The sequence below is a fragment of the Rana temporaria genome, chromosome 13, assembly GCF_905171775.1.
Source record: "Rana temporaria chromosome 13, aRanTem1.1, whole genome shotgun sequence".
Taxonomy (NCBI): domain Eukaryota; kingdom Metazoa; phylum Chordata; class Amphibia; order Anura; family Ranidae; genus Rana; species Rana temporaria.
This window is the reverse complement of record NC_053501.1, coordinates 46436794-46461123: the sequence shown is the minus strand read 5'-3', so window position 1 is coordinate 46461123 and position 24330 is coordinate 46436794. Positions and strand designations below refer to the sequence as shown.

The following is a 24330-nucleotide window of genomic DNA, read 5'->3' as shown; positions in this document are numbered from 1 at the left end:
GAATCGCGCCGAGTAAAAAAAGTTGCGTCGAAAAAAAAAAAAGATGTCCCAGCATGCACAGTGGGACGATCAACGCCACTGATTGGCTGCCGAGATAGAATACTCAAATAACCTTGACCTAGCTGCTGCCACCCTTGGCCTGGAGTAACAACTACACCCGAGGCGAACAATAGTGGTCACTCACAGCACAGCCATGGCTGGAACAGAAGCCAAATTTGCTCAAAATTACAAATGTCTGAGTAAACTAACTCTCAGACTTCCCCCTAAATTTACAATAGCGCTGGCTCAAAAAGAGCAAGCCGCTACAATAATAATAATAATAATAATTTGGATCTCTACAAATATCTGCTAAGTATTTATTTGGATTGCATGTGAATAATGCTCATCAGAGTCCTCCTTCCCATATAATAAGATTTTATGTCACACGGTAAAACTGGAATTGTAGAAACAGAAAATCATCTTATGTAACATAATCCTTTAATGGAGGTTCAGCCTTCAGCAACCCTCATTCATTTGCATGTTACATAATGATAATTTCATGGAATGGGTCTCCATTAAAACCGACACCCATAATGATCACACTGCAGTGAGGGATATCAGTTCATCACAAGACTCATTGTATGCATGCCGTAACCAGTAGGGTTCAATGAGGTTAATCTGACAAGTATTAACTATGCTGAAATGTTTCATCATGTTCTGTTAAAGTTCTCTGATTGTTTTTATAATTAATCCTTAGGTTAGGTTCCCCGTTTGCGCACTGCAGGAATGCGCATAAAAACAAGCGTCCCTTTTGCAGGTGTGCGACGGTGTCATTAATTCTTAGTGGCACTTCAACACGCCTTGCTAACACGAGCGCAAAATCACACCAATGTACCATACATGTTGGTGCGATGTGCTTATAACGCGGTGTTCCGGCCTCCCCTTTCAAAAATTGCTGCTGGCTTTTAACATTCGGACACTTACCTGTCCTGGAATCCAGCGATGTCGGCACCGCAGCTGATGTTTCCATTGGCTGTCAGGTGCTGCCGCCGCCATTGCTGGTAAGAGAACCTGGCAGTGAAGCCTTGTAGCTTTACAGGCGGGTCCCTACTGCCAGTGGAGTCACTAGGGTTGGTGTCACCCGGTGCGGTAAAACATGGTGTCACCCCCCCTCTGTCTAGGCTGCCCAGCACCAAGCAGGCAGCGCACGGGCACGGGGCGCACCCGAAACCAGCCCCTGTAAATGATAGTATAGTGGCAGGTTAGGGTAGTATAGAGTGGTATAGTGGCAGGTTGGTGTAGTGGGGTGGTATAGGACAGGTTAAGGTGGTATAGGGCATATTGGGGTGATGTAGGGTAGTTTGGGGTGGTATAGGGAAAGTTAGGGTGGTACAGGGCAGGTTGGGGTGGTATAGTGCAAGTTAGGGTGGCATAGGGCAAGTTGGGATGGCATGGGAAAGGTTGGGGTGGTACAGGGCAAGTTAGGGTGGCATTGGGCAGGTTGGGGTGGTATATGGCAAGTTATGGTGGCATAGGGCAGATTGGGGTGGTACAGGGCAAGTTAGGGTGGCACAGGGCAAGTTGGGGTGGCATGGGAAAGTTTGGGGTGGTACAGGGCAGGCTGGGGTGGTACACGGCAGGCTGGGGTAGTACAGGGCTGTTTGGGGGGGTACAGGGCAGGCTGGGGTGGTATAGGGCTGTTTGGTTTGGGGTGGTACAGGGCAGGCTGGGGTGGTACAGGGCAGGCTGGGTGATACAGGGCAGGCTGGAGTGGCACAGAGCAGGCTGGGGTGGTACAGGGCAGGCTGGGATTGCACAGGGCAGGCTGGGCATGTCAGCTAAAAAACAAACAAAAAAAAACGGGATGGTGTCACCCCTCTAGCGGGTGTCACCCGGTGCGGACCGCACCCCCCTAGCAACGCCTCTGCCTACTGCGTATGCGCGAAGCACGCTGCACTCTCTTACAGGCCCGAGAGCATGGGGAAGGAGAAGGGGGGGGCAAACTTCTGACGTACCTTGCCACTGCGAGGTCCGACGGAAGAGGGGACAGGGTACCAGTCGAAAACAGAGGGAAGATAGATAAGCATTTTGGGGTGAAACTTTGCTTTAAGACCCCTTTCACACTGAAGCGTTTTTATAGCGTTAAAAATAACACCATTAAAACGCTCATAAAACGCTCTCCATGCATCTCAATGGACCCTTTCACACTGAGTCCTGCAAGCAGCATCTTTGGAGCAGCTTTTGGGCGCTGAAAAAAATGCTCTAAAAACGCCCCTCTCCATTGAAATAAATTGAAAGCGCTGTAAAAACGCCTTACCCTTTCACACTGAGGCACTGCAAAAACGCCTTAAAACGTTAGGGTCTTAGCGGTGCTTTACCAGCACATTGGGATTGCAGATGTGGCTTCGCTCGAACAACGCCCCAGTGTGAAAGGGGTCCAAAGGGTCATGTACTTAATTTGTGACATTTTCACATGTAGGGCAATCCAAATAAATAGGCTGCTCAAACTTGATGTGCAAAAATGCACAAAAACGCATGTGCACTGTTGCATCTGCATAGGTGCGAGCGGAGCCTTGGAAATCTGTTGCGACAGCGACCCTTCATTGACAATGAGAAATCGCACAATTTCAAAGCCGCATATCAGTGTGACTTCTGGTGCAACTTTGAAGACATCTGTGCAGCTTCATGCACAGATGTCTATGCAAATTGCACCCAAAATCGCCAAAAGTAGTGCAGGAACTATTCTTCAAAATCGATGCACCACCGCAAAGTCGTCCGTGGATGTCAGCAAGATCTCATGAGGATCTGAGGAAATCTGTAGACTAAAAAACACTGGAGAGCAGATTTAGAAAGAATGGGATAGATTCAGGTACGACTTGCGCATTTCTTACGAAGGCGCAGTGTACCGTTTTAACACTGCGCCTCCGTAAATTACCTGCGCTACGCTTGATTCACGGAGCAGTAGCTCCGTAATTTGCGTGCGCGCTTCTGAAAACTGCCCGGCGTAAGCGCGCGTAATTTAAATGATCCCATAGGGGGCGTGGATCATTTAAATTAGGCGCGTTCCCACGCCGAACGTAGTGCGCATGCTCCGTCGGGAAACTTGCATTGCGGCAAATGATGTCGCAAGGACGTCATTTGCTTTAACGTAAACGGCGTCCAGCGCCATTCACGATTCACTTACGCAAACGACGTAATTTTTCAAAAACGTGACGCGGGAACGACGGGTATACGTAGCATTGGCTGCCCCTGCTAATAGCAGGGGCAGCCTTACGCAGAAACCGACGAACGCAAACGACGTAAACTGCGTACGCAGGGCGCGCGTACGGTTGTGAATCGGCGTTAGTATGCAATTTGCATACTCTACGCTGACCACTACGGGAACGCCACCTAGCAGCCATCGTAAGAATGCAGCCTACGATACGACGGCATAGGCTGCAGTCGGCGTATCGAGCTTCCTGAATCAGGAGCAGTCGATACGCCGGCGCAACTAAGCAATTGCGCTGCGTAACTATGGTTACGCAGACGCAATTGCTTGTTGAATCTAGGCCACTGACCGCCATGATTCGCTGTCACAACTCCTGATTGCAGGAAGCGATCGGGAGTTTCCCATTAGCTGCCGGTATATCATTTTGTATGGCTCCAATCGCACCACAGCCATACCAAAATGGCTACCTGAATCAGATCGCATTGGTGTTCGCACCCATGCAATCCAATTCTGCCAATCGCACTGTTCTGTTTTGTAAGCTGATGCGGGGTGTTGTTCATTTTCCATTGACACCTGCAGCAGATCGCATGAACAAAGTACGATTTCAATGCGCTGCTGGAAACGCGCAGGAATTTTCGCTGCATTTTCCGCATCTCATCAGTGCTCTGTGGGATGACGATTTCAGAAGGATCATTTCATTGTATGTCTGATTTCTGGACCACCAGCATTTTTATGACAAGAAAATGTGTGGAGAAGACAATGAATGTGGTAGTACACCCCACACTTCCCCCACATCCTGCTGCTGCAGATCAGCCATCAAGGCATGCTGGGACTTGTAGTTCCACATCAGTCACGCTTCACTGAAGAGCAGCACAGTGCGGTGTTGTGATCACACAGATCAGTACAGGAGGACCCCAGATGTCAGGTGACTCCTCCCCCACAGGAAGACCGGTCACATGACAGTGACGTCAGTAGAGGTCCTTGAGCCCAGCTGGTTGGCACTTCCGGCCTCTCCCCAGGGATAGGATCGTCTTATTTATTATTATTACAGGCGGCTGCGATGTGTGGGGGGTGTGTGCAGGAGGAGTACCCGGACCGGGTGAGTGCGATGGGGTTGAGGGAATTGCTATCTTTTATATTAATTATTAGAATGTTTATAGGTGGGGAGGAAATTACTGGTGTCCCTGCTGGGGGGATTTCTCTCACTTCCTGTCCCAGGTGGCTCCTCTCCCCAGAACAGGAAGTCAGGGAAGATCCCTCCAGCAATACAAACTGAGGAACCTTCTCAGCACTTCACAACTTCTTACACATAATAGAATGTTATTTTAAAGTGCCCCTGTCATCCCAAAAGTCATTCCCTGTAGATGATTAGACTGAATACTCCCCAGCCTGGCAGATGGAGGTGATACTACAATCTGATATTTCTGGGGTTGTCGGATATCGCATACCCCCCCCCTCCCTGCTTTGGTTCCTTCTACAGGGCACAGTAGTGACATGGGGGTCAGTGGGAGGAACCACAGCACACAGCTGGGGGGGGGGCACTATATGACACCTGGACATGTTCCATAGCATTGCCATCCACAGCTCAGCGTTTCCCTTGTCACCCGCTGGACACGTATGTACTCTGACATTTTTATTCAGGATGCGTTTATTTTTTTGACAGTCACTTTTAGGACTTGTTTATACATGCGTCGTCCTTTGAAGAGTGACCAGCAGTGGATTACTTTTCATAGGAGGATTAACAGACAATGAGGAGGCATCATGTCACCTTCCCACAACCTGATTTAACCCTTTAAAAGCTTGCACTATCCTGCCATGGGTGGCATTCTGCAGGCAGTACTACCCACCTAATGCATTGGGGGGGGGGGCATTTTTGAAAGCATCATGTGTACACCACTGTCTGCGCTGCCTTGGCAACTTAAAGCGGAGTTCTGGCTCCCCCTCTCCAAAAATTAAAAATCGGCAGCTACAAATACTGCTGACTTTTACTATTGTGGCATTTACCTCTCCTCACCCGAGCCCATTCTTTAATCGGCTCTCGGGTGCTGGCACTGCCATCTCGGCAAAGGGAAACTGGCAGTGTGGCTTCACGGGTGGTTCCCTACTGCAGTGGTCATCAACCCTGTCCTGCAGGGCCCACTAACAGGCCAGGTTTTATGTATTACCTTGGGGAGATGCAGTCTAGAATACTGCAATCACTGAGGAGCAAATGATATCACCTGTGATGTATTTCAGTTATATTGCAAACCTGGCCTGTTAGTGGGCCCTGAGGACAAGGTTGATGACCATTGCCCTACTGCACATGCACAAATCACGCTGTGAAGGGGCCGGCTGCGGGGCGAAGGAGGTAGGTGGGGGAGGGTGATAATTTTCTGGCTGTCGTTGCCGCGGTGAACTCGGCCAGAAGTGGGAGCGGGTACCTGTCAAAACCTTTTGGGCGAGGCTCTGCTTTAAGGGGTGTGGTTTGGGGAGATACAAATTGTTATTGCAGTGTAAGCCTAGTCTAGAACTGAAATGTAATCTTCTTATATTTTGCTTTTCCATTGGTACCCCTTTAACTCTTTCACCAACATAAGTAAACCTCTCTTTTCATGACATGCTGTATTTTAGACCCGGTGATGTCATCGCTAGGTCTCTGTGCTTTTCTATGCAATGCATGTAGATCATGGGTGGTGTGAGGGTCCTGCACATAGATTCCCTGCAAACATCACAGTCCCCTGCCTCAATACTCCTCTCTGGAGCCCTCAGGCCTGATGGAAGCAGTGGGCTGGCTTTTGGGAGGAGATATGTAAATAACAAAAGGTCTTGGTGGGTGTCAGTCTGGACGAGTGGGCGTTCCTAGGCAGGCTGACCACCCTAGTTAATGCCAATGACATGTCATGCCAAGCCTTTTTGTTTGTGAGAACTGAGACCCAATGAATGAAAGGGGAGGGGCGTCAGGGACAGTGAGGCTGAGGAGTAAGGATGAGCTCCGGCGTGTTCGCATAGAACACGTGCGGAGCCCGCCAGGAAGCCGGCACCCGCGCTGCGCTAATCACAGCCAGGCAGACATTTCCCGATCTCTGCAGCCGAGCATCGGGAAATGTCTGCCTGGCTGTGATTAGCGCAGCGCGGGTGCCGACTTTCTGGCGGGCTCCGCACGTGTTCAATGCGAACACGCCGGAGCTCATCCTTACTGAGGAGTAAAGGGCTAGATAAATCTGGACATCCTCCAGCCAGGAAACAAGGCAGGCTCTGTCTGACTTGTTGCAGTTTTTTTTTAGGGGTCGGCAGATGTTCACTTTTTTTGAAGTATCGGTCACAAAACTTACCGATATTGCTTCGAAGGGTTGTGCCGGGGTGATGCCTGACGGTATCGTTCTTTAGAGCAGACAGTCGGATTTATTGTAATAAACTTCAGAGAAATGGATTTTACGGTGAGTACAAAAATCCTATTTTCTCTTTCGTTCATGGACGGACACAGCATCCTTTGACAGTAGGGTTATGCACCTTCCTTCCAGGAGAGTTTAGGCAGAATTTACAGCACTTAAAGCGTTAACAACCTTTACTTAGTGCAGCTCCTCCCAGGGGGCGTGGCTCCCCGGGCATATCCCACACCCTGCTCTAGCAGCCTCAATTTTTTTTCTGCCTAATGACAGGAGAGGTCAGGCACTTCTGGAGTTCTGTATTTTTAACCGATGTGGCTCAGCAGCCGCCCAGCTCTTAGTACAAGCAGGAGGGGGATGCCCCCCCCAACCCCCCCTCCACTCTCCCGTCCCACCGGGAGACCCGAGCCATCAGCCGGCACATCTGCCAGCTGGCCAGAGACCCGAAAAAAGCTGCTGCTTTGTTAGTCTTGGATCTAGTAATCCGGCGGCGATGTCATGACATCACTTCCAGGATTACTGGCAGCGATGTCATGACATCACTTCCTGGATTACTGGCAGCGATGTCATGACATCACTTCCTGGATTACTGGAATCTTAAAAGCGCCAGTTTAAAAAAAATAGAAAGTATTTAAAAATGCCAGTCGTTTTGAATACTTTCAAGTGCAGAGGAGGGGTTTGGGGTCTTACAGACCCCCGATCCCTCCATAAAGAGGACCTGTCCCTGCCTATTACTGACACAAGGAATGTTTACATTCCTTGTGACAGCAATTAAAGTGATAACTTTTTTTTTTTTAAAGGACAGTGTAAAAATAAAAAATGTTAAATGTGCAGAATATCGGCACCTGATATTGGCTATCGGCCTGAAAGGCAGCCGAAAAATCGGTCCTGAAAAAACGATATCGGTTGATCCCTATTTTTAATGCACACTGTGTGCAGTGAGATTGGCGTAAGGAATTTCCATACAGGAGAGGAGCCGGTACAACAGTACCTAAAGAGAAGGCTGGAGTGTAGCTTTAAGGATAATGCCGAATTGCACACGCGCGCAGTCACCTGTTTTGGTGAGATTTAACATGTAGTATATGATCTGTTTGTATTGTTAGGGTAACACCTGCTTGGAGACGGGATCGTTTTTGGTGAACTACGCGAGCTGCGTGAAGTGCAATACAAAAGACTTTGTGCTCATCGCCAATAAAACAAACGATGAAGAGGATGGAGAAGAGATTATTACATTTGATCGTGAGTTCCTTTCCTTCATATATAGACTCTACAATGCATCGGTTCACACTACAGTTCAGCAGGAGGAATTGGATCATGGACAGGAGGGGGTGACCTGTGTGGCGGAGGGGGGAGGGCAAACTACAAGAACAAATCCCCTTTATGGCACTCCCTGCAGCAGCTAAAAGCCGGCTTCATCTTTCAGATGCTGCAGGGGGTCTGTTCTAGAAAATTCAACCCACGAGGACCCCTCCCATAGTCATTCTGCACTGACAGCTTCTTCCCTCTCCCTCCTACTGGCTGCTACAGGGTATGGGGTATTCCTTCAGGATGAAGAGCAGGTCAGATAGAAATCATGGAGCCCCACACAGCCTAAGGCCCCTTTCACATTGGACTGCGAGCCGCGGTATATCGCCGCTAAAAATAGCGGTGCTATACCGCCGGGATTTCCACGGGAATCGGCCGCTAGCGGTGCGGTATTAACCCCCGCTAGCAGGCGATAAAGGGTTAATACCGCCCGCAATGCGCCTCTGTAGAGGCGCATTGCGGGCGGTATTGCCGCGGTTTCCCATTGTTTTCAATGTGAAGGAGCGGTATACACGCCGCTCCTCTCACCGCTCCAAAGATGCTGCTGACAGGAGATTTTTTTTGTCTCCCGCCAGCGCATCGCCTCAGTGTGAAAGCCCTCCGGCTTTCACATTGAGGTAGCTGGGCAGGAGTTTTTCAGGCGGTATAGCAGCGCTATTTTTAGCGCTGTACTGCCTGAAAAACTCCTCAGTGTGAAAGGGGTCTAAGAGCAGCCCTGCCCACCACTGCTCTACCCCAGTCCATTCACAGAACACCTTGCGCTGGGGGAATTTACAAAAACTGGAGCAGACAGCATGTGGAGCAGTGTGCATAGTAATCAATTGGTTCCTATATTCAGCTTGTTCAGTTGAGCTTTGAAAATAAGAGGTGGAATCTGATTGGGCGCCATGCATAGCCGCTCAAGATTCTGTTTGCTCCAGTCTTGGGCTGCTTTCACACTGGGGCGGGGGTGGTGTCGGCGACAGAGCTACCCCAGGTAGTGGCCAAAGAAATGTTTAAAAACCACAGCGCTTTGCCGGCAGTTCGGCCGTGCTGCCCATTCATTTCAATAGGGAGGAGCGGTATACACAGCGCTCATTCACTGCTCCAAAGATGCTACTTGCAGGAGTTTTTTTAATGTTCTGCAAGCGCATCGCCTCAGTGTGAAAGCACTCAGGCTTTCACAATGAGACTGCAGGGGAGCCATTTTACAGGCACTATTTTTTAGCCCAAAAGCACCTTAAAAACACCCCAGTGTGTAAGGGGTCTTAGTAAATTCCCACAGCATTGTGCATTATCCCTAAATGAGTTTATTTAATAAACAAATTAAAAACTACTCGCAAGAATGTGAAAGAAACCGCAATGTAAAAGCCTTTCAAGTGATGGCTTTCTGAGGAAGAAGGAAATCCTTCAAAATGCGTCAGCATTGCGTCCTCTTTCATTGTCTGGAGACTGTGGTTATCAGGCCAATTGCCATCAAAGGCTTTTACATTGTGGTTTCTTATACATGCTTATGAGTCGTTTTTAATTTGTTTTTCAAATCAACTCGTTTAAGGATAATGCACAAGGCTGGTGCACCCTCCTTTTCTCTATTCTCTCTTTGACTGTTAGGATACCCCCATCCTGGAGGGCAGCAAGACCACGGACATTATCCATCCTGAACTATAGATCGCCTGATCAACACACTTGTGCGCAAGAGTATATGTTTATTGTTATGAGTCGGTACTAGGGTTGCCACATCATCCCTTTTAATCCAGGACACATATTACAGGTTCTGAGGCTGATTTAATGCAGATAAGGCACCAAGTGAGTTTAATTACCACCTTAATCAGCCACAGAACCTGTGTAATTCATGTGTGTCCTGGATTAAAGGGATGATGTGGCAAGGTATGTAGTCTGTAGCAGGACCACAGAGAGGAGGGGGTGGCTACCTCCCACTTACAGTGGGATTATCATGTAGAGCCAGTGTAGCCACCCTCATAAAGGAAGTCAACTGTCCATTCACAGAGCACCTAGGGGGGGAATTTACTAAAGCTGGATCTAGAATCTAGAGCAGCTGTGCATATGTACCAACCGGCTTCCATCTTTAGCTTGTTCAGTTAACCACTTAAGGACCGGACCAATATGCTGCTAAATGACCCAAGGGGTTTTTACAATTCAGCACTGCGTCGCTTTAACAGATAATTGCGCGGTAATAGAGCTTTCTTTTGGTGGTATTTGATCACCTCTGCGGTTTTTATTTTTTGCGCTATAAACAAAAATAGAGCGACAATTTTGAAAAAAATGCAATATTTTTTACTTTTTGCTATAATAAATATCCCCCAAAAACATATATACAATTTTTTTTTCCTCAGTTTAGGCCGATACGTATTCTTCTACCTATTTTTGGTAAAAAAAATCGCAATAAGCGTTTATCGATTGGTATGCACAAAATTTATAGCGTTTACAAAATAGGAGATAGTTTTATTATTTTTATTTTTTTACTACTAATGGCGGCGATCAGCAATTTTTTTCGTGACTGCGACATTATGGCAGACACTTCGGACAATTTTGACACATTTTTGGGACCATTGTAATTTTCACAGCAAAAAATGCATTTAAATTGCATTGTTTATTGTGAAAATGACAGTTGCAGTTTGGGAGTTAACCACAGGGGGCGCTATAGGAGTTAGGGTTCACCTAGTGTGTGTTTACAACTGTAGGGGGGTGTGGCTGTAGGTCTGACGTCATCGATCGAGTCTCCCTATAAAAGGGATCACTCGATCGATGCAGCCGCCACAGTGAAGCACGGGGAAGCCGCGTCCTCGCCCCGGATCGCTCCTCCCAGGTTTCCGACCGCCGCATGTAGCGGGGGGGGGTCCCGATCGGACCCCCGACCCACATCTAAGCAGGGACGTACAGGTACGCCAATGTGCCTGTACGTGCCATTATGCCGACGTATATGTACATGCAGCGGTCTGGAAGTGGTTAAGCATTGTAAATGAAAGTTAGTCTGATTGGGTGCTATGCAGAGCTGCTCTAGATTCTGGCTGCTCCAGTCTTAGTAAATCCAACCCCCCCCTCTTGCATTCTTTGAACAGAATACAAGGTGTTCTGCAAATGGATAGGGGGAAAAAAAGGAGGGTAAACAGGATCCTTCACTGTTTGAGAACTACAGCTCTCATAGCTCCCATACCTTTAGAATCAAAAATCCATTGCAGCAATCGGTGGGGGTGGGGTGTATTTGCTGGAGCATGTTACACTCCAAAAAATAAAGCTGTAATACATATGTATATGTATGCATGTTGACTGTCCATATAAAAAAAATGTGTTTTGTTTTTCAGATGTGTGTAAAAACTGTCACCATGTGATTGCAAAACATGAGTACACCTTCAGTGTGGTGGATGAATACCAGGTACAGTGTATTTATTTCAGTTAATTGTCACCCATTATGTATTTCCTACTGCAGAGATTACATGGCACGTACAATGGCCAGCTACAATGCCTTCAAAAAGTATTCATACCCCTTGAAAGATTCCACATTTATTCATGTTACAACCAAAAAACATAAATGTATTTTATTGGGATTGTATGTGATAGACCAACACAGTGGCACATAATTGTGAAGTGGAAGGAAAATAATAAAAGTTTTTTTTTTTTTTTTTTTTTTTTTTTTTTTACAAATATCTGAAAAGTGTGGTGTGCATTTGTTCTTGGCCCCCTTTACTCTGATACCCCTAACTGAAAAATTGTGTAACCAATTGCCTTCAGAAGTCGCCTAATTAGTAAATACAGTACACCTGTTGTAATTTAATCTCAGTATAAATACAGCTGTTCTGTGAAGCCCTCACAGGTTTTTTTGAGAACCTCAGTGAACAAACGGCATCACAAAGGCCAGGGGACACACCAGACAGGTCAGGGATAATGTTGTGGAGAAGTTCAAACCAGGTTTAGGTTATAAAAAAAAAAAATATCCAAGCTTTGAACATCTCGCAGAGCATTATTCAATCCATCATCCAAAAATGGAAAGAGTATGGCACAACTGCAAACCTATCAAGACATGGCCGTCCACCTAAACTGATAGGCTGTGCAAGACGAATATTAATCGGAGAAGAGGCCCATGGTAACTTTGGAGGAGCTACAGAGATCCACAGTTCAGGTGGGAGAATCTGTCCACAGGACAACTATTAGTTGAGCACTCCACAAATCTGGCCTTTATGGAAGAGTGGCAAGAAGAAAGCCATTGTTGAAAGAAATCTATAAGAAGTCCCATTTGCAGTTTGTGAGAAGCCATGTGGAGGACACAGCAAACATGTGGGAAAAGGTGCTCTGGTCAGATGAGACCAAAATTTTTATTTTTTTTCCCTAAATGCAAAACGCTATGTGTGGTGGAAAACTAAGACTGCACATCACCCTGAACACACCATCCCACCGTGAAACATGGTGGTGGCAGCATCATTTTGCAGGGATGCTTCAGCAGGGACAGGGAAGCTGGTCAGAGTTGATGGAGCCAAATACAGGGCAATCTTAGAAGAAAACCTGTTAGAGTCTGCAAAAGACTGGAGGTTCACCTTCCAGCAGGACAGCGGGTGCATCGGGAAGATGGTTTTCCCCCGAGATTACAGTGACAAGGGCGATGTCTGCTTTTAGGATATGAGCTACACCTGCAAGGTTCTTCTGGGGTCTGATCATTTTCTGTCATCCAAATATCCATTTCTAGGCCAAGTATTTAGGTGTTTCCCAAAAGCCCTTCTTCTAGCTCTTCTATGGTGAGGCCTGGCATCAAAGAGAGATAAATATCGAGGCAACCAAAGGCACATTTCTTTATCGTACACCGCGGGACACAGAGCCATTCATTACATAATGGGTTAAGGGTCACCAGCGGTGATTGGACACTGGCATAACCAATTGAAGACAGTTCCCCTCCATATAACCCCTCCCATCAGGGAAGCGCCTCAGTTTTTTCGCCAGTGTCTAAAGGTGTTGGACACGATAGGATGCTAAAAGGAAAGCTCTGGGGGTAAAAGAGCTATGCTTCCGGACCCACCCAAGACGCCTAAAGTAGGTCAAAACTGGATGGAATCCGGGCCTCATGCACGAGGCGTCGCCTGTAATGTCTCTCTTTGGAGGACTGGGCTCTGAGGTCCAGCACTTTCGCTACTTCGCTAAAAGTCCTGGTCAGAGTCTTTTACAAGGCCCAGGGAAGAGGTATCCTTTAAACAGGAACCCATATCCCTGAAGGTTGGCACCCAATGCACGCCGTGAGGGGCGAAGATTGGTACTGTCTGATCTCAGCAGAAACCTGCGGCGTAAGGTAAGAGGTCAGAGTCCTAAAAAATTATTTTTAAGGGCTTTTCCTAAATTTTAAGTGAAGTGCCTTCTCTAAATGCCGCCACTGGGGGGAGTAAGGAGTTGTAAGCTCACCATGTGTGTTATGTTAGCTAAGCTCCATTTCCCTGCTGCAAAGCCTGGCTTCAGGCTGGGTTCACACTACTACACTACTTTCATCCTACTTTGCTCTGTGTTCAATGTTTCACTATGAGAGCGTCTTGTAGCGTCCTACACAAGTCGGTCTGACTTTGAAAATGCTCCCTGTACTACTTTTGGTCCTACATTGATCTTACTTCAGGCCCATTGAATATCATTGAAGTCGGACCAAAGTAGTATCCTGTTCATGAAAGTAGGATGGATGAAGGACCAATGTAGGATAAATGTAGGACCAATGTAGCGGAGCAAAATAGGATGAAAGTAGTGTAGTAGTGTGAACCAAGCCTCAACGTCTCCTCCCCTCCCCTCTCTCAGAACACTACAGGTGGCACAGAGGTTAGTAATGGGAAAAAAACTACACAGGTTTAACCACTTCCAGACCGCTGTACGCATATATGCGTCCACACTTTAAAGATTGATATCTCGGTAACGGCAGCAGCTGCTGCCACAACCGAGGTATCAATGTTTAGTGTCAGCGGTTCTGTTAACGATAACGGCGGTCTCTCGCCGCGAGATTGCCGTTATCGGCGGCGGGAGAGGGCCTCCCGCCACTCTCCCGCGCCCTCCGCCGCTTACCAGAGCCGTCGGTAGCGGCGGAGGAGATCGGAACCGCTTGGCAGCTGAGCGGGGTTACGAGTGAAGGAAAAATCTCCTTCACCCGTCCCCATGGCTCTGCTGGGCGGAAGTGACGTCAAAACGTCAGTCCCGCCCAGCCTCTTAAAGCAACATTTTTTTTTTTTGTCATTTGAAAAAATGACATTTTCAAATTTTTTTTTTTTTTTTTTTTTTTTTTTTTTGCATTTAAGCCTAAATATGAGATCTGAGGTCTTTTTGACCCCAGATCTCATATTTAAGAGGACCTGTCATGCTTTTTTCTATTACAAGGGATGTTTACATTCCTTGTAATAGGAATAAAAGTGATCATTTTTTTATTTTTTTCCAGTGTAAAAAATAATAAAATAAATAAGAAAAAAGAAAAAAAAAAAAAAATTTTTAAAGCGCCCCGTCCCGACGAGCTCGCGTGCAGAAGCGAACGCATACGCGAGTAGCGCCCGCATATGAAAACGGTGTTCAAATCACACAAGTGAGGTATCGCCGCGATCGTTAGAGCGAGAGCAATAATTCTAGCCCTAGGCCTACTCTGTAACTCAAAAAAATGCAACCTGTAGAATTTTTTAAACGTCGCCTATCGAGATTTTTAAGGGAAAAAGTTTGACGCCATGCCACGAGCGGGCGCAATTTGTAAGCGTGACATGTTGGGTATCATTTTACTCGGCGTAACATTATCTTTCACAATACATAAAATTGGGCAAAATTTATTGCGGTCTTATTTTTTAATTCAAAAAAGTGATTTTTTTCCAAAAAAAGTGCGCTTGTAGGACCGCTGCGCAAATATGGTGTGACAAAAAGTATTGCAATGATCGCCATTTTATTCTCTAGGGTATTAGAAAAAAATAAATATATAATGTTTGGGGGTTTTGAGTAATTTTCTAGCAAAAAAAACTGTTTTAGTCTTGTAAACACCAAATCTGAAAAACACCCAAAGTAGAGAAGTGGTTAAACAGCCATTGATGGAGTGAGTATTACCGTGCTTACCACAAGAGTGGGGGAATGGGGAAAGGGGAGGGGTACAGCTGCTGCACTGTATGGTGTATCAAACCAGGAGCAAATAGAGAATAGGGGGGTAGTGCTGCGCTGTGAATGGGGAGTGGGATAATGTGCAAAGGAAATATGGCAGATCCTAATATATGGAAAGATAAGGTCTGTCTAATAATCACAATAGTAAAAAAATGATAATAATATACCATAACAAGTGAATAACATCAAAATAAACGTGCTACAGTGCAGCCAAGGCTAGCTGCCAACTAATGAAGTAGTACAAAGTGACAGTGCAAGTGTCATAAAGTGCAATATAATGGTACCAAATGTACTGATACACAATCGGGTGTACAGCGTGCAAACTACAACACACAGCGGTGACTGCAATAACACTAAATTAAATGTCCATACAGCAGATAGCTGTAACCATAACAGCAGGAGAAAATCCAAAATAAAGGTGCTGGTGTAAATGCCAAAGTGACGTGAAACGAGCTTAATTCCCGGTGTTTTCTTCAGAGTAAGTGAGGATGTCCCCTTACCTTACTGCTGTAAGGTAACAGCGTAAAAACCCAGGTACACTTTTCTGGTCAAATCCACATACGGTATTATCCAAAAGGGCTGTAATTGGAAAAATAGATCCCTCTCGGTAGTCACGTCCAACCAGTGACAGTGACTCGCACCCAGGGAGATAAAAGTGCCAATAGTGCAGTATCGTTTAAAAAAAGGATTTATTCAAACAAGATAATACACTGGGTACTCACATTGTAGTGATAAAAAACAGGCATATAACAATAGAGCGTTCCCTCCATAATGCACAAACTAGTTCTATCTATTTACAAACCTCGGACTAGTTTTGTACCACCTGCCCCACCCTATTAGATTGTAAGCTCTTCTGAGCACGGCCCTCCTAATCCTCTTGTATTTTATTGTATAACTGTATTGTCTCCCTTTTATATTGTAAAGCGCTGCGTAAACTGTTGGCGCTAGATAAATTCTGTATAATAAAATGTACACTTAAATGGTGGTGTTCCTACCAGTCCCCTTTCTCTGCTGCAAGTTTCCAACCAAATTGGTGTGGAAGCAGATGTGCACCAGCTTGGTCAGTTTGCGTTGCTTTATTTTCTAATCACACTTGCAGTCTTAAATTCCCCTTAGGGCCCTTTCACACGGGCGGACGAACGGACCGTTTTTTACAAGTCCGTTTACGGACTTGTAATGAATCCCTATGGGATTGTGGACGTTAGTGGATGATGCATCCGCAAACATCCGCCTCCGCAAAGATCCGCTTTTTCAGACGGAAGAAAACCCTATTTTTCTTCCGTCTGGCGGAACGGATCGGATGAATACGGACACACGGTCCGTATTCATCCGATTCCCCATAGGGGAGAGCGGAGGAAAGACAGGGCGGTCTCTGCACAGTGTGCGGGGACCGCCCTGTCCGCCGACAGCTCAGCGGGGATTTACGGATGATCCCTGCTGAGCAGACGGACACACACGGGGCGGATCAATGCGGATCCGCTCCGTGTGAAAGGGCCCTTACTGTGTGAGTGACGGTGTTCTGCAAGTTGCAGAACGCCGTCACTCACACAGTAAGGGGAATTTAATAAAGCTGCTGCACCACTTTTCTGCTGTTTATCCCTCTTGTTAATGCAGTGTTTCTCAATTCCAGTCCTCGGGCCCCCCCAACAGGTCAGGTTTTCAGGATTTCCCTCAGATGAAAAGGCTGTGGTGATTACTAAGGCAGTGAAACTGATCAAATCACCTGTGCAAAATAATGGAAATCCTGAAAACTTGACCTGTTGGGGGGGCCTGAGGACTGGATTTGAGAACCACTGTGTTAATGTATTGCAGCAAATTCATGAAGCATCTGCAACACTTTTGGTTCTGACAGCAACTCGTGCACCTAAAATGCACCACTTTTACAGCGAGGTTGATTTACTGAAGACAAATATACTGTGCACTGCAAGTGAAGTTTTTCCAGATCTTGGTAGAGGAGGGGGAAGCTCTGCTGATTTCTATCATCCAGTCATGTGCAAGTGAAAATGCTGTTTTATTTAAATAGTTTTTGCATGTGATTGATTATTCTTTGCAAAGTGAAGCTTTCCCTCATTTATTAAAGCGGGAGTTCACCCATTTAAAAAAAAAAAAAAATCTCCCCTTAGCTTCCTGCTCGTTCGGTCTAGGGGAATCGGCTATTTATATTAAAATAGGTGCAGTACTTACCCGTTTTCGAGCTGCATCTTCTTCCGTCGCTTCCGGGTATGGGTCTTCGGGAGCCGGCGTTCCTTCTTGAGTGACAGCCTTCCGAGAGGCTTCCGACGGTCGCATCCATCGCGTCACTCGTAGCCGAAAGAAGCCGAACGTCGGTGCGGCTCTATACTGCGCCTGCGCACCGACGTTCGGCTTCTTTCGGAAAATCGTGACGCGATGGATGCGACCGTCGGAAGCCTCTCGGAAACCTGTCAATCAAGAAGGACCGCCCATTCCCGAAGCCCATACCCGGAAGCGACGGAGAGGATGCGTCTCGTAAACGGGTAAGTACTGCACATATTTTTAAATAAATTGCCGATTCCCCTAGTAATAACGAGCAGGAAGCGAAGGGGGAAAAGTGCCCTCTAAGGGTGAACCCCCGCTTTAAGCTCTGGAGTAACTACACTTGCAGTGCACAGTATATTTGCTTTTAGTAAATACCCCCCATTGTGTTGCATTGAATGTGCCAAATGTAAAAGTGGAGCTAATTAAAAGCGACTCTTTTGGCATATATGTTGTAATATTAGTATATATGTGTAAAATAGACCCAATCTGTCTCTTTGCCTATCGACAAGCGTCTTTTGATGTGTAACATGTAATTATAGGTTTAATGTGTAAAATAGACCCATCCTGGACTGAAATCTGGCCTGGTCAATTTTTGACTTATAACACAATAATGCGACATTATACTGGCTCAGCCAGATATTGCAAAAGTGTCTCATGTTCATTCTTAAAGTGGCACAGCATGAGCCAAATTTAAGTACAAGTTCTAGACGGCTATATAAATTTGGTGCAATTTTCACCTCTTTTAGAAAGCATGAGAGACACTTTTTGAAAAATCTGCCTATGCCAGTCTTTATGAATTCCAGAGAGTGGGCCTGTAGTTCCATAGTTAGTTTGTAGGAAAAAATAAATCCTAAAAGTCGCACATCACAGCAAAACCGTGTGCGGAGGGGTATGACGGCCTCAGCCTGGGCTCCAACCAGGTCACACCCCCCAACGCGTTTCACTGAGCTTAATCATGTTCCCCATAAATAAGCTCTGGGGGCAGAGTGAAACAGGTGGGGGACATATTAGTACATATGAAGGGACAGTGTGCTTGTTAATCAAACGTCACATAAGCTATACTTTATGCCTTGATGGTATTCCTGTTTTTTTTCTCACTTTGCATTTTCCCAACACAAACACTGAAGCTCCATGAAAGTGTCTTTGATTGTTGGTATATTTGCTCTCACCAATGATGTCTGATTTCAGGAGTACACCATGCTGTGTATGCTGTGTGGGAGAGCAGAGGACTCCATCAGCGTTCTGCCTGATGACCCGCGACAGATGGCTCCACTCTTCTAGCGATATTCTAACCACAGAGTCTTTTTATACTTGCTTGCCTTATGTATATTTTCCAGCCATTGTAAAATGTGGTGTCAACTGAACACATTGAGAATGATAATGTTACTGAGCAGCATGCAGCAACCAGTGTTTCCTTCAAATAATAATTTTATATTAAAGTGTCATTGGGCAATAAAAAATTATTAAAAAAAAGTGTCATTAGCAGTGTTTATTGTTTTTGATATGTTGGCATTATTCTCTGCTTTCTAGGTAAAGCAATAGAGTGTAAAGGCTGGGTTCACGTCTAATGTCGATGCGGCTCCCAGCAGGGGTCCGGTGCATCCTTGTTCACTGTTTCAGGTCCGATTTGAGCCCAAATTTTGGGCTGAATTTGGACTTGAAACGGACCAAAAGACGCACAGGACTCCTGTGCAAATTCGCACTGAAGCCACAGCGGGAGATATGTGACCCGGCTCCATAGAGAGCTGATCACAATCTCCTGCTGTTGCGAATTGGATGCGGTGAAACCTCATCCAATTTGCAATAGTGTGAACCCAGCCTGAAAGTGGATTTTCACTGCATCTCGGCACCACAAACCAAAAACACAATTTTATTTATTTTTAGTATTCAAAGCAAACTCACCCACCCATCCATGTCCCCATGCTTTATTTTGTTGCGAAATCACTTTGAAAAACGCCTGTAGTATTTACTTCCTGGAATCTATCTGCCCTTGCAGGAGGGTGTGCTTAGCTGAGAAAACCCCTCCTCCTCTCCTGAAGACTCCTGGGATGTATGATGACATTTTCATGCTAGCAGCATGAGGATTACAAAAATGCTGACCATGTTCTAAAAAATGTTAGTTGCCTGGCTGTCGTTCTGACCCTCCGACTTTATTGTTTTGAGTCATTGAACAAATAGAATGATCCAGAAAGTTAGAAGTTCCTAGTTGTTCATATTAGACTCTGTTTTTTTTTTTTTTTGTCAGCATAACAGTCAGGCAACTAGCATTTCCTGTAAGTTACAGTGGTACTCTCCAGGTTTCTATTGTGACAGGTTTCCCTTTTAGGCATCGGCACACCTTTTGGACCGCAGAGTGTCCCAGGGGAACAGATGACTCCTTAACACCTCTATTTCTCCATTAGTGTATGTGAGAGCCTGATTTACTAAAAGTGAGAAAGGGTGGGAAAGTTTGATGCTAATGATGAGATTTGCATTGGTTAAGGGCACTTAAAGAAGTCCAGCCAAAGCTTGTTTAGCTGGGCTTCTCGTATGGGTCACAGGAGTGCAATTCGTTTTGCATTCCTATGAACCTTTTTTAGCAGAGAGTGGGCTGAAGTCCGCTGTCTGCTGACGTCACCAATGTCAGTCCAGGACCAGGGGCGGACTAACCATTGAGGCCCGAGGGCCCCATGCCACTAGGGGGGCCCCATCAGGGTTGCCAGGCTCAGTAAAACCAGGGACAGTATGTAAAAATCTGTGTTTTTTTTTTTTTTACATCTGTCCCTGATATTTCCAAGACCGACATGCTTTTGATGTGAAAATCCCGAGATTTTAGCTGCCCCGCCTCTGTACTGCCTCCTGGCATGGGGCCCCATAATCTTCTATTGCCCAGGGGCCCCATGAGTTGTCAGTCCACCCCTGGTCCAGGCACCGATTCACCCCGACAATGGAAGTCTGGATCCGCCAGGTGCCTGGACTGAGAGCCTGAGATGGCCACTCCCCCTCCATCCACCACTCGGCGTTCCAAGCAAAGAGCTGTGACTAACAGTCTGCATCTCTCTGCTCACGCCGTTCTGAAAACTGAGTGATCGGCAGTGTTCGATCACTCCGTTTTCAGTGCAGAGGCGCCGGGGGACAGATGCAGCATCCAACTAGGTAAGTATAATAATAAAAATAAAAAAAAAAACTCACTTCTCTTTTAAGCAGACCTCTAAAGATATGTCCAGATGATGGTTTACTTATTGAATCATTTTGGAATTGCTATGCAAAGGAATCTGAATCTGTGCTCTTAATGTGGTATTCAACCCAAAAGCAAACGTTTTTATTATATAGCAGCTTACCAATTTTTAGATGTGATGGCTGCATTAACTTTCTTTTTTAGGCTTTCTTTCTCCTCTTTTCATCTGGTGATCCAGCCAGCACGTCTCTTGTTTTTCAAAAGCCCTAGCTCTCCAGCAGAGTGTATCCGTTTATATGGATGAGATAAACCATTTAACATTGGCAGGGGTAATTAAATTGTTGATTGCACGGGCGAGCCGATAGAGGCACCGGAGATGTCCCCTCCTGCCGCCTGTAAGAACTGCCGCTGTGATTGTTCTTACGGTGCAGAGAATCGCCGGCTGAAAAGAACTATACAGGGGTGATGCCTGTGGGTGCAGGCATCAACCCGGTATAACCACTGGAACAGGAGGACATCCGTGTGCGCCCTCCTGGCAGGAAGTGGTTAAAGTGCCTCCGCCCCCCTGTGCTTGCTGATTCTAGCACCAGACCTCCTGTGTGACTCTAAAATGGTAACCAATAAACACTTAAAAAGTGTCACCTATTTTATAGTTTAACAAAAATTTGGGTATTGTCTTTGTGTGCATTGAAATTCATTAAAATGCATTTATGCGTTTAGTGTGAAAAATTGCGTTAGAAAAACAGTTGCTTAAATGTCACCGTTAAAGTATTTTTTTTTTTTTAAACCCACCATTTTATTCTCTAGGGCCTCTGCTACACAAATATCTAATGTTTGGGGGTTCTAAGTAATTTTCTAGCAAACATACAAATATTTACTTGCAAACAAAAAGTGTCAGAAGAAGGCCTGGTCCTAAAGTGGTCTGTTACCGGTCACCTGATTGGCTGAAACGCCAGGCGCTGTGATTGGACGCCTGAGAGAGGCGGAAAGAAGACATGGAGGATGTGCAGGAGAGCGCCGCTGACCCGCTCAAAGACAGGTAAGTGCGGGGCAGCATCTGATGCGGCAATTGATGGGCACAGTAGTGGCAATTGATCGGCACACTGGCAGTATTTGATGGGGCACAGTAACGGCAATTGATCGTCACGCTTGCAGTGTTTGATGGGGCACAGTAGAGGCAATTGATGGGCACACTGGCAGCATCTGATGGGGCACAGTGGCATCAATTGATGGGCATGCTGGCAGCATTTGATGGGGCACAGTAGCGGCAATTGATGGGCACACTGGCAGCATTTGATGGGGCACAGTAGCGGCAATTGATGGGCACACTGGCAGCATTTGATGGGGCACAGTAGCGGCAATTGATGGGTACACTGGCAGCAATTGATGGGTACAGTGTCAGCAATTGATGGGTATAGTCGCTGCGTTTAATGGCCACAGTAGCTGCTTTTGATAGGCGCAGTGGCTGCAATTGATGTGTTTTTTTTTTTCAGTTTGATTGCGCTCCCTAAAAAATGTTGAGCACCAGTCGCCACTTGTTAGCTGTAACTGTATGGGCCATAAATCTTAGACTCATATTCAGAACATCCATTCTCAGACCTGTAGGTCTTCACATTTACCAGCAGATGGTGCTGGTTTTTCCACATCACAAGGTTTCAAAAGACAATTTCTGCTTTGTAATAGCAAAGAGGATCTTCAGGCTGTATATAAAAAAGTCTGTGTATAAAGTACTTAGAAGTCAGTCTGACTGGTTAGATGTTCCACTCAAAAGTGGAATTTCTGCTTATCTGTCTCCTTTCCCCCTCCGGTGCCACATTTGGCACCTTTCAGGGGGAGGGGGGAACAGGTACCTGTTTTTTTTGACAGGTCTCCCTTCCCACTTCTGGAGACAACGCCGTCCCTCGGAAGTTCGGCCTCCTTCCTCCGCTGCCAATAAGAAAGCACAGCGCACTTCGTGCATACGCAGTAGGGACCCGGCTGTGAAGCCAAAAGGCTCCAATGCTGGTTTCCCTTACCAGGAATGGTGGCGGCAGTACCAGACAGCTCATTCGGAAAAAAAAAGTGTGGTGCCGACATTATGGGAACGCTGGACAGGTACAGTAAGTGTCATAATAATAAAAGTTAGCAGCTACAGTATTTGTAGCTGCTGACTTTTAATTTTTTCGTGGGGGGGCTGGAACATCTATTGAACCACTTAAGGACCCCTTCACGCCGATATACGTCGGCAGAATGGCACGGCTGGGCACATCAACGTACCTGTACATTGCCCTTTAAGCCCAGCTGTGGGGTCGCGCGCGTGCACGCAACCCGGTCTGAAGCTCCGTGACCGCGGGACTCGCGGACCCGATCGCCGCTGGAGTCCCGTGATCAGTCCCCAGAGCTGAAGAACGGGGAGAGCGTGTGTCCAAGCTGTGGTCCAAGCTGTGTGTCTAAAACTCCTCAGAACCAATCGGATTCATTTTAAAAACATAACACTGCCCTGGATTTGTTTGTTTTTGTTCTGTGTGTCTCTCTACTTCACAAAAACTAAAGTGAAACTAGAGGCACATTATATGATTGATTTTTATCTATTTTTAATAATTTTTAAAAGGAATCAGTTAACTTGTATGTCTCTATACCCTGTAAACAGTCATTTCAGCAAAATTTTTTTTTCCTTTAGTGACCCTTTAAGAGTGTGTAGTAACAACACATGATACAGTTTGAGCAGAAGACTGAAAGATGATATTAAGTTAAGCCTAAATTTTCCCTAAAATTAAACACTAGGCTATGCTTACCTGCTCTGTGCAATACCTCCTCCTTACCTCCTGAATTCGCCCGTCGGTGCTGTTTGCTCCCTCTCTTTTCTGCAGTTTCCGCGTTGCTTTTTGCGGTGCTTGCTGTGTTTTTGGACACACGTTTTTACAGCGATTTGCGAGCCTCGGGGGGAGGAAAGGAGAACTGAGGAGGGGAGGAGAGCCGCCTGCCCGAGCACCGAGTGGGGACATGGCGCTGCGGCCGCATTGTATTTCCCGCCTTCTGGAGCCTGCAGTGCCTATGATGGTCGTCACATGTCTCACGGTCCCGACATTGGACCAGTGGGACGTCCATCATAGGCATTGCACAGGCTCCAGAAGGCGGGACCTGCTATAGCACCTGGCCGCACTCAGCCACACTCGGCCACATTCGGCGGCCTCAGGAACAGATCGGTTTCGGCGCTCGCCGCTCGCTTGTGGCTAACAATGGAGACCTGAAATTCTGAGACTCAGGGCTTTTCGGGTCACATTCGGGTCTCCAACCCCCCCTAGCCACCCCCTCCTGACGCCCCTGGTTGTCTGTGTTGATGGGATAATCAAGTGAATCTCTTTCCTGCAACTCTTGGTTGCAGGAAAGAAATTCGCTCTGGGTATTGCCAGCTTAAGTGTCACTGGGAGGAATACTGCCCCATTGTTGGAGTCAGTGGGAGGCATAGTGCCCTTTTGTTGGCATCAGTGGGAGGAACAGTGTTCCATCATTTTTATCAGTTGGAGAAATTATGCCACATTGTTTGTGTCAGTGCAAGAATTAATGCCCCAACGTTGGTGTTAGCGGAAGGAACAGTGCCCCAGCATGGTTTTAGTGGACAGTGCAAGAAATAGTGCTCCAACGTTGATGTCAGTGGAAGAAATAGAGCCCTGCCATTTGTGTCAGTGGAAGGGATAGTGCCCCAGCATAGTTTTAGAGGACAGTGCAAGAAATAGTGCTCCAACGTTAGTGTCATTGGAAGAAATAGTGCCCCAGCATTTGTGTCAGTGGAAGGAATAGTGCCTCAACGTTGGTGTCATTGGAAGGAATAGTGCCCCAGCATTTGTGTAAGTGGAAGGAATAGTGCCTCAAGTTGGTGTCAATGGAAGTAATAGTACCCCAGCATTGGTGTCAGTGGAAGGAATAATGCCCCAAAGTTGGTATTAGTGGAAGGAATAGTTCTCTAACATTGATGT

General features: G+C 46.4%; 1 protein-coding gene across 1 annotated transcript; it reads left to right on the top strand.

Moving 5' to 3' along the window:
- Positions 1–4143: 4143 nt before the first annotated feature.
- On the top strand, positions 4144–18679 carry CHURC1 (churchill domain containing 1). Its single transcript, XM_040332284.1, has 4 exons — positions 4144–4286; positions 7656–7791; positions 11160–11230; positions 18406–18679. Exons 1-4 carry the CDS (start codon positions 4248–4250, stop codon positions 18496–18498), a joined length of 339 nt encoding a protein of 112 aa, XP_040188218.1. The 5' UTR covers positions 4144–4247; the 3' UTR covers positions 18499–18679.
- Positions 18680–24330: the final 5651 nt, after the last annotated feature.

Coding starts and splice junctions, on each gene's coding strand:
- CHURC1 (XM_040332284.1), top strand. CDS start 4,248: ATGTGTGGGGGGTGTGTGCAGGAGGAGTACCCGGACCGG. Junction 7,792..11,159: donor AGAGATTATTACATTTGATC/GTGAGTTCCTTT, acceptor TTTGTTTTTCAG/ATGTGTGTAAAAACTGTCAC. Junction 11,231..18,405: donor GTGTGGTGGATGAATACCAG/GTACAGTGTATT, acceptor GTCTGATTTCAG/GAGTACACCATGCTGTGTAT.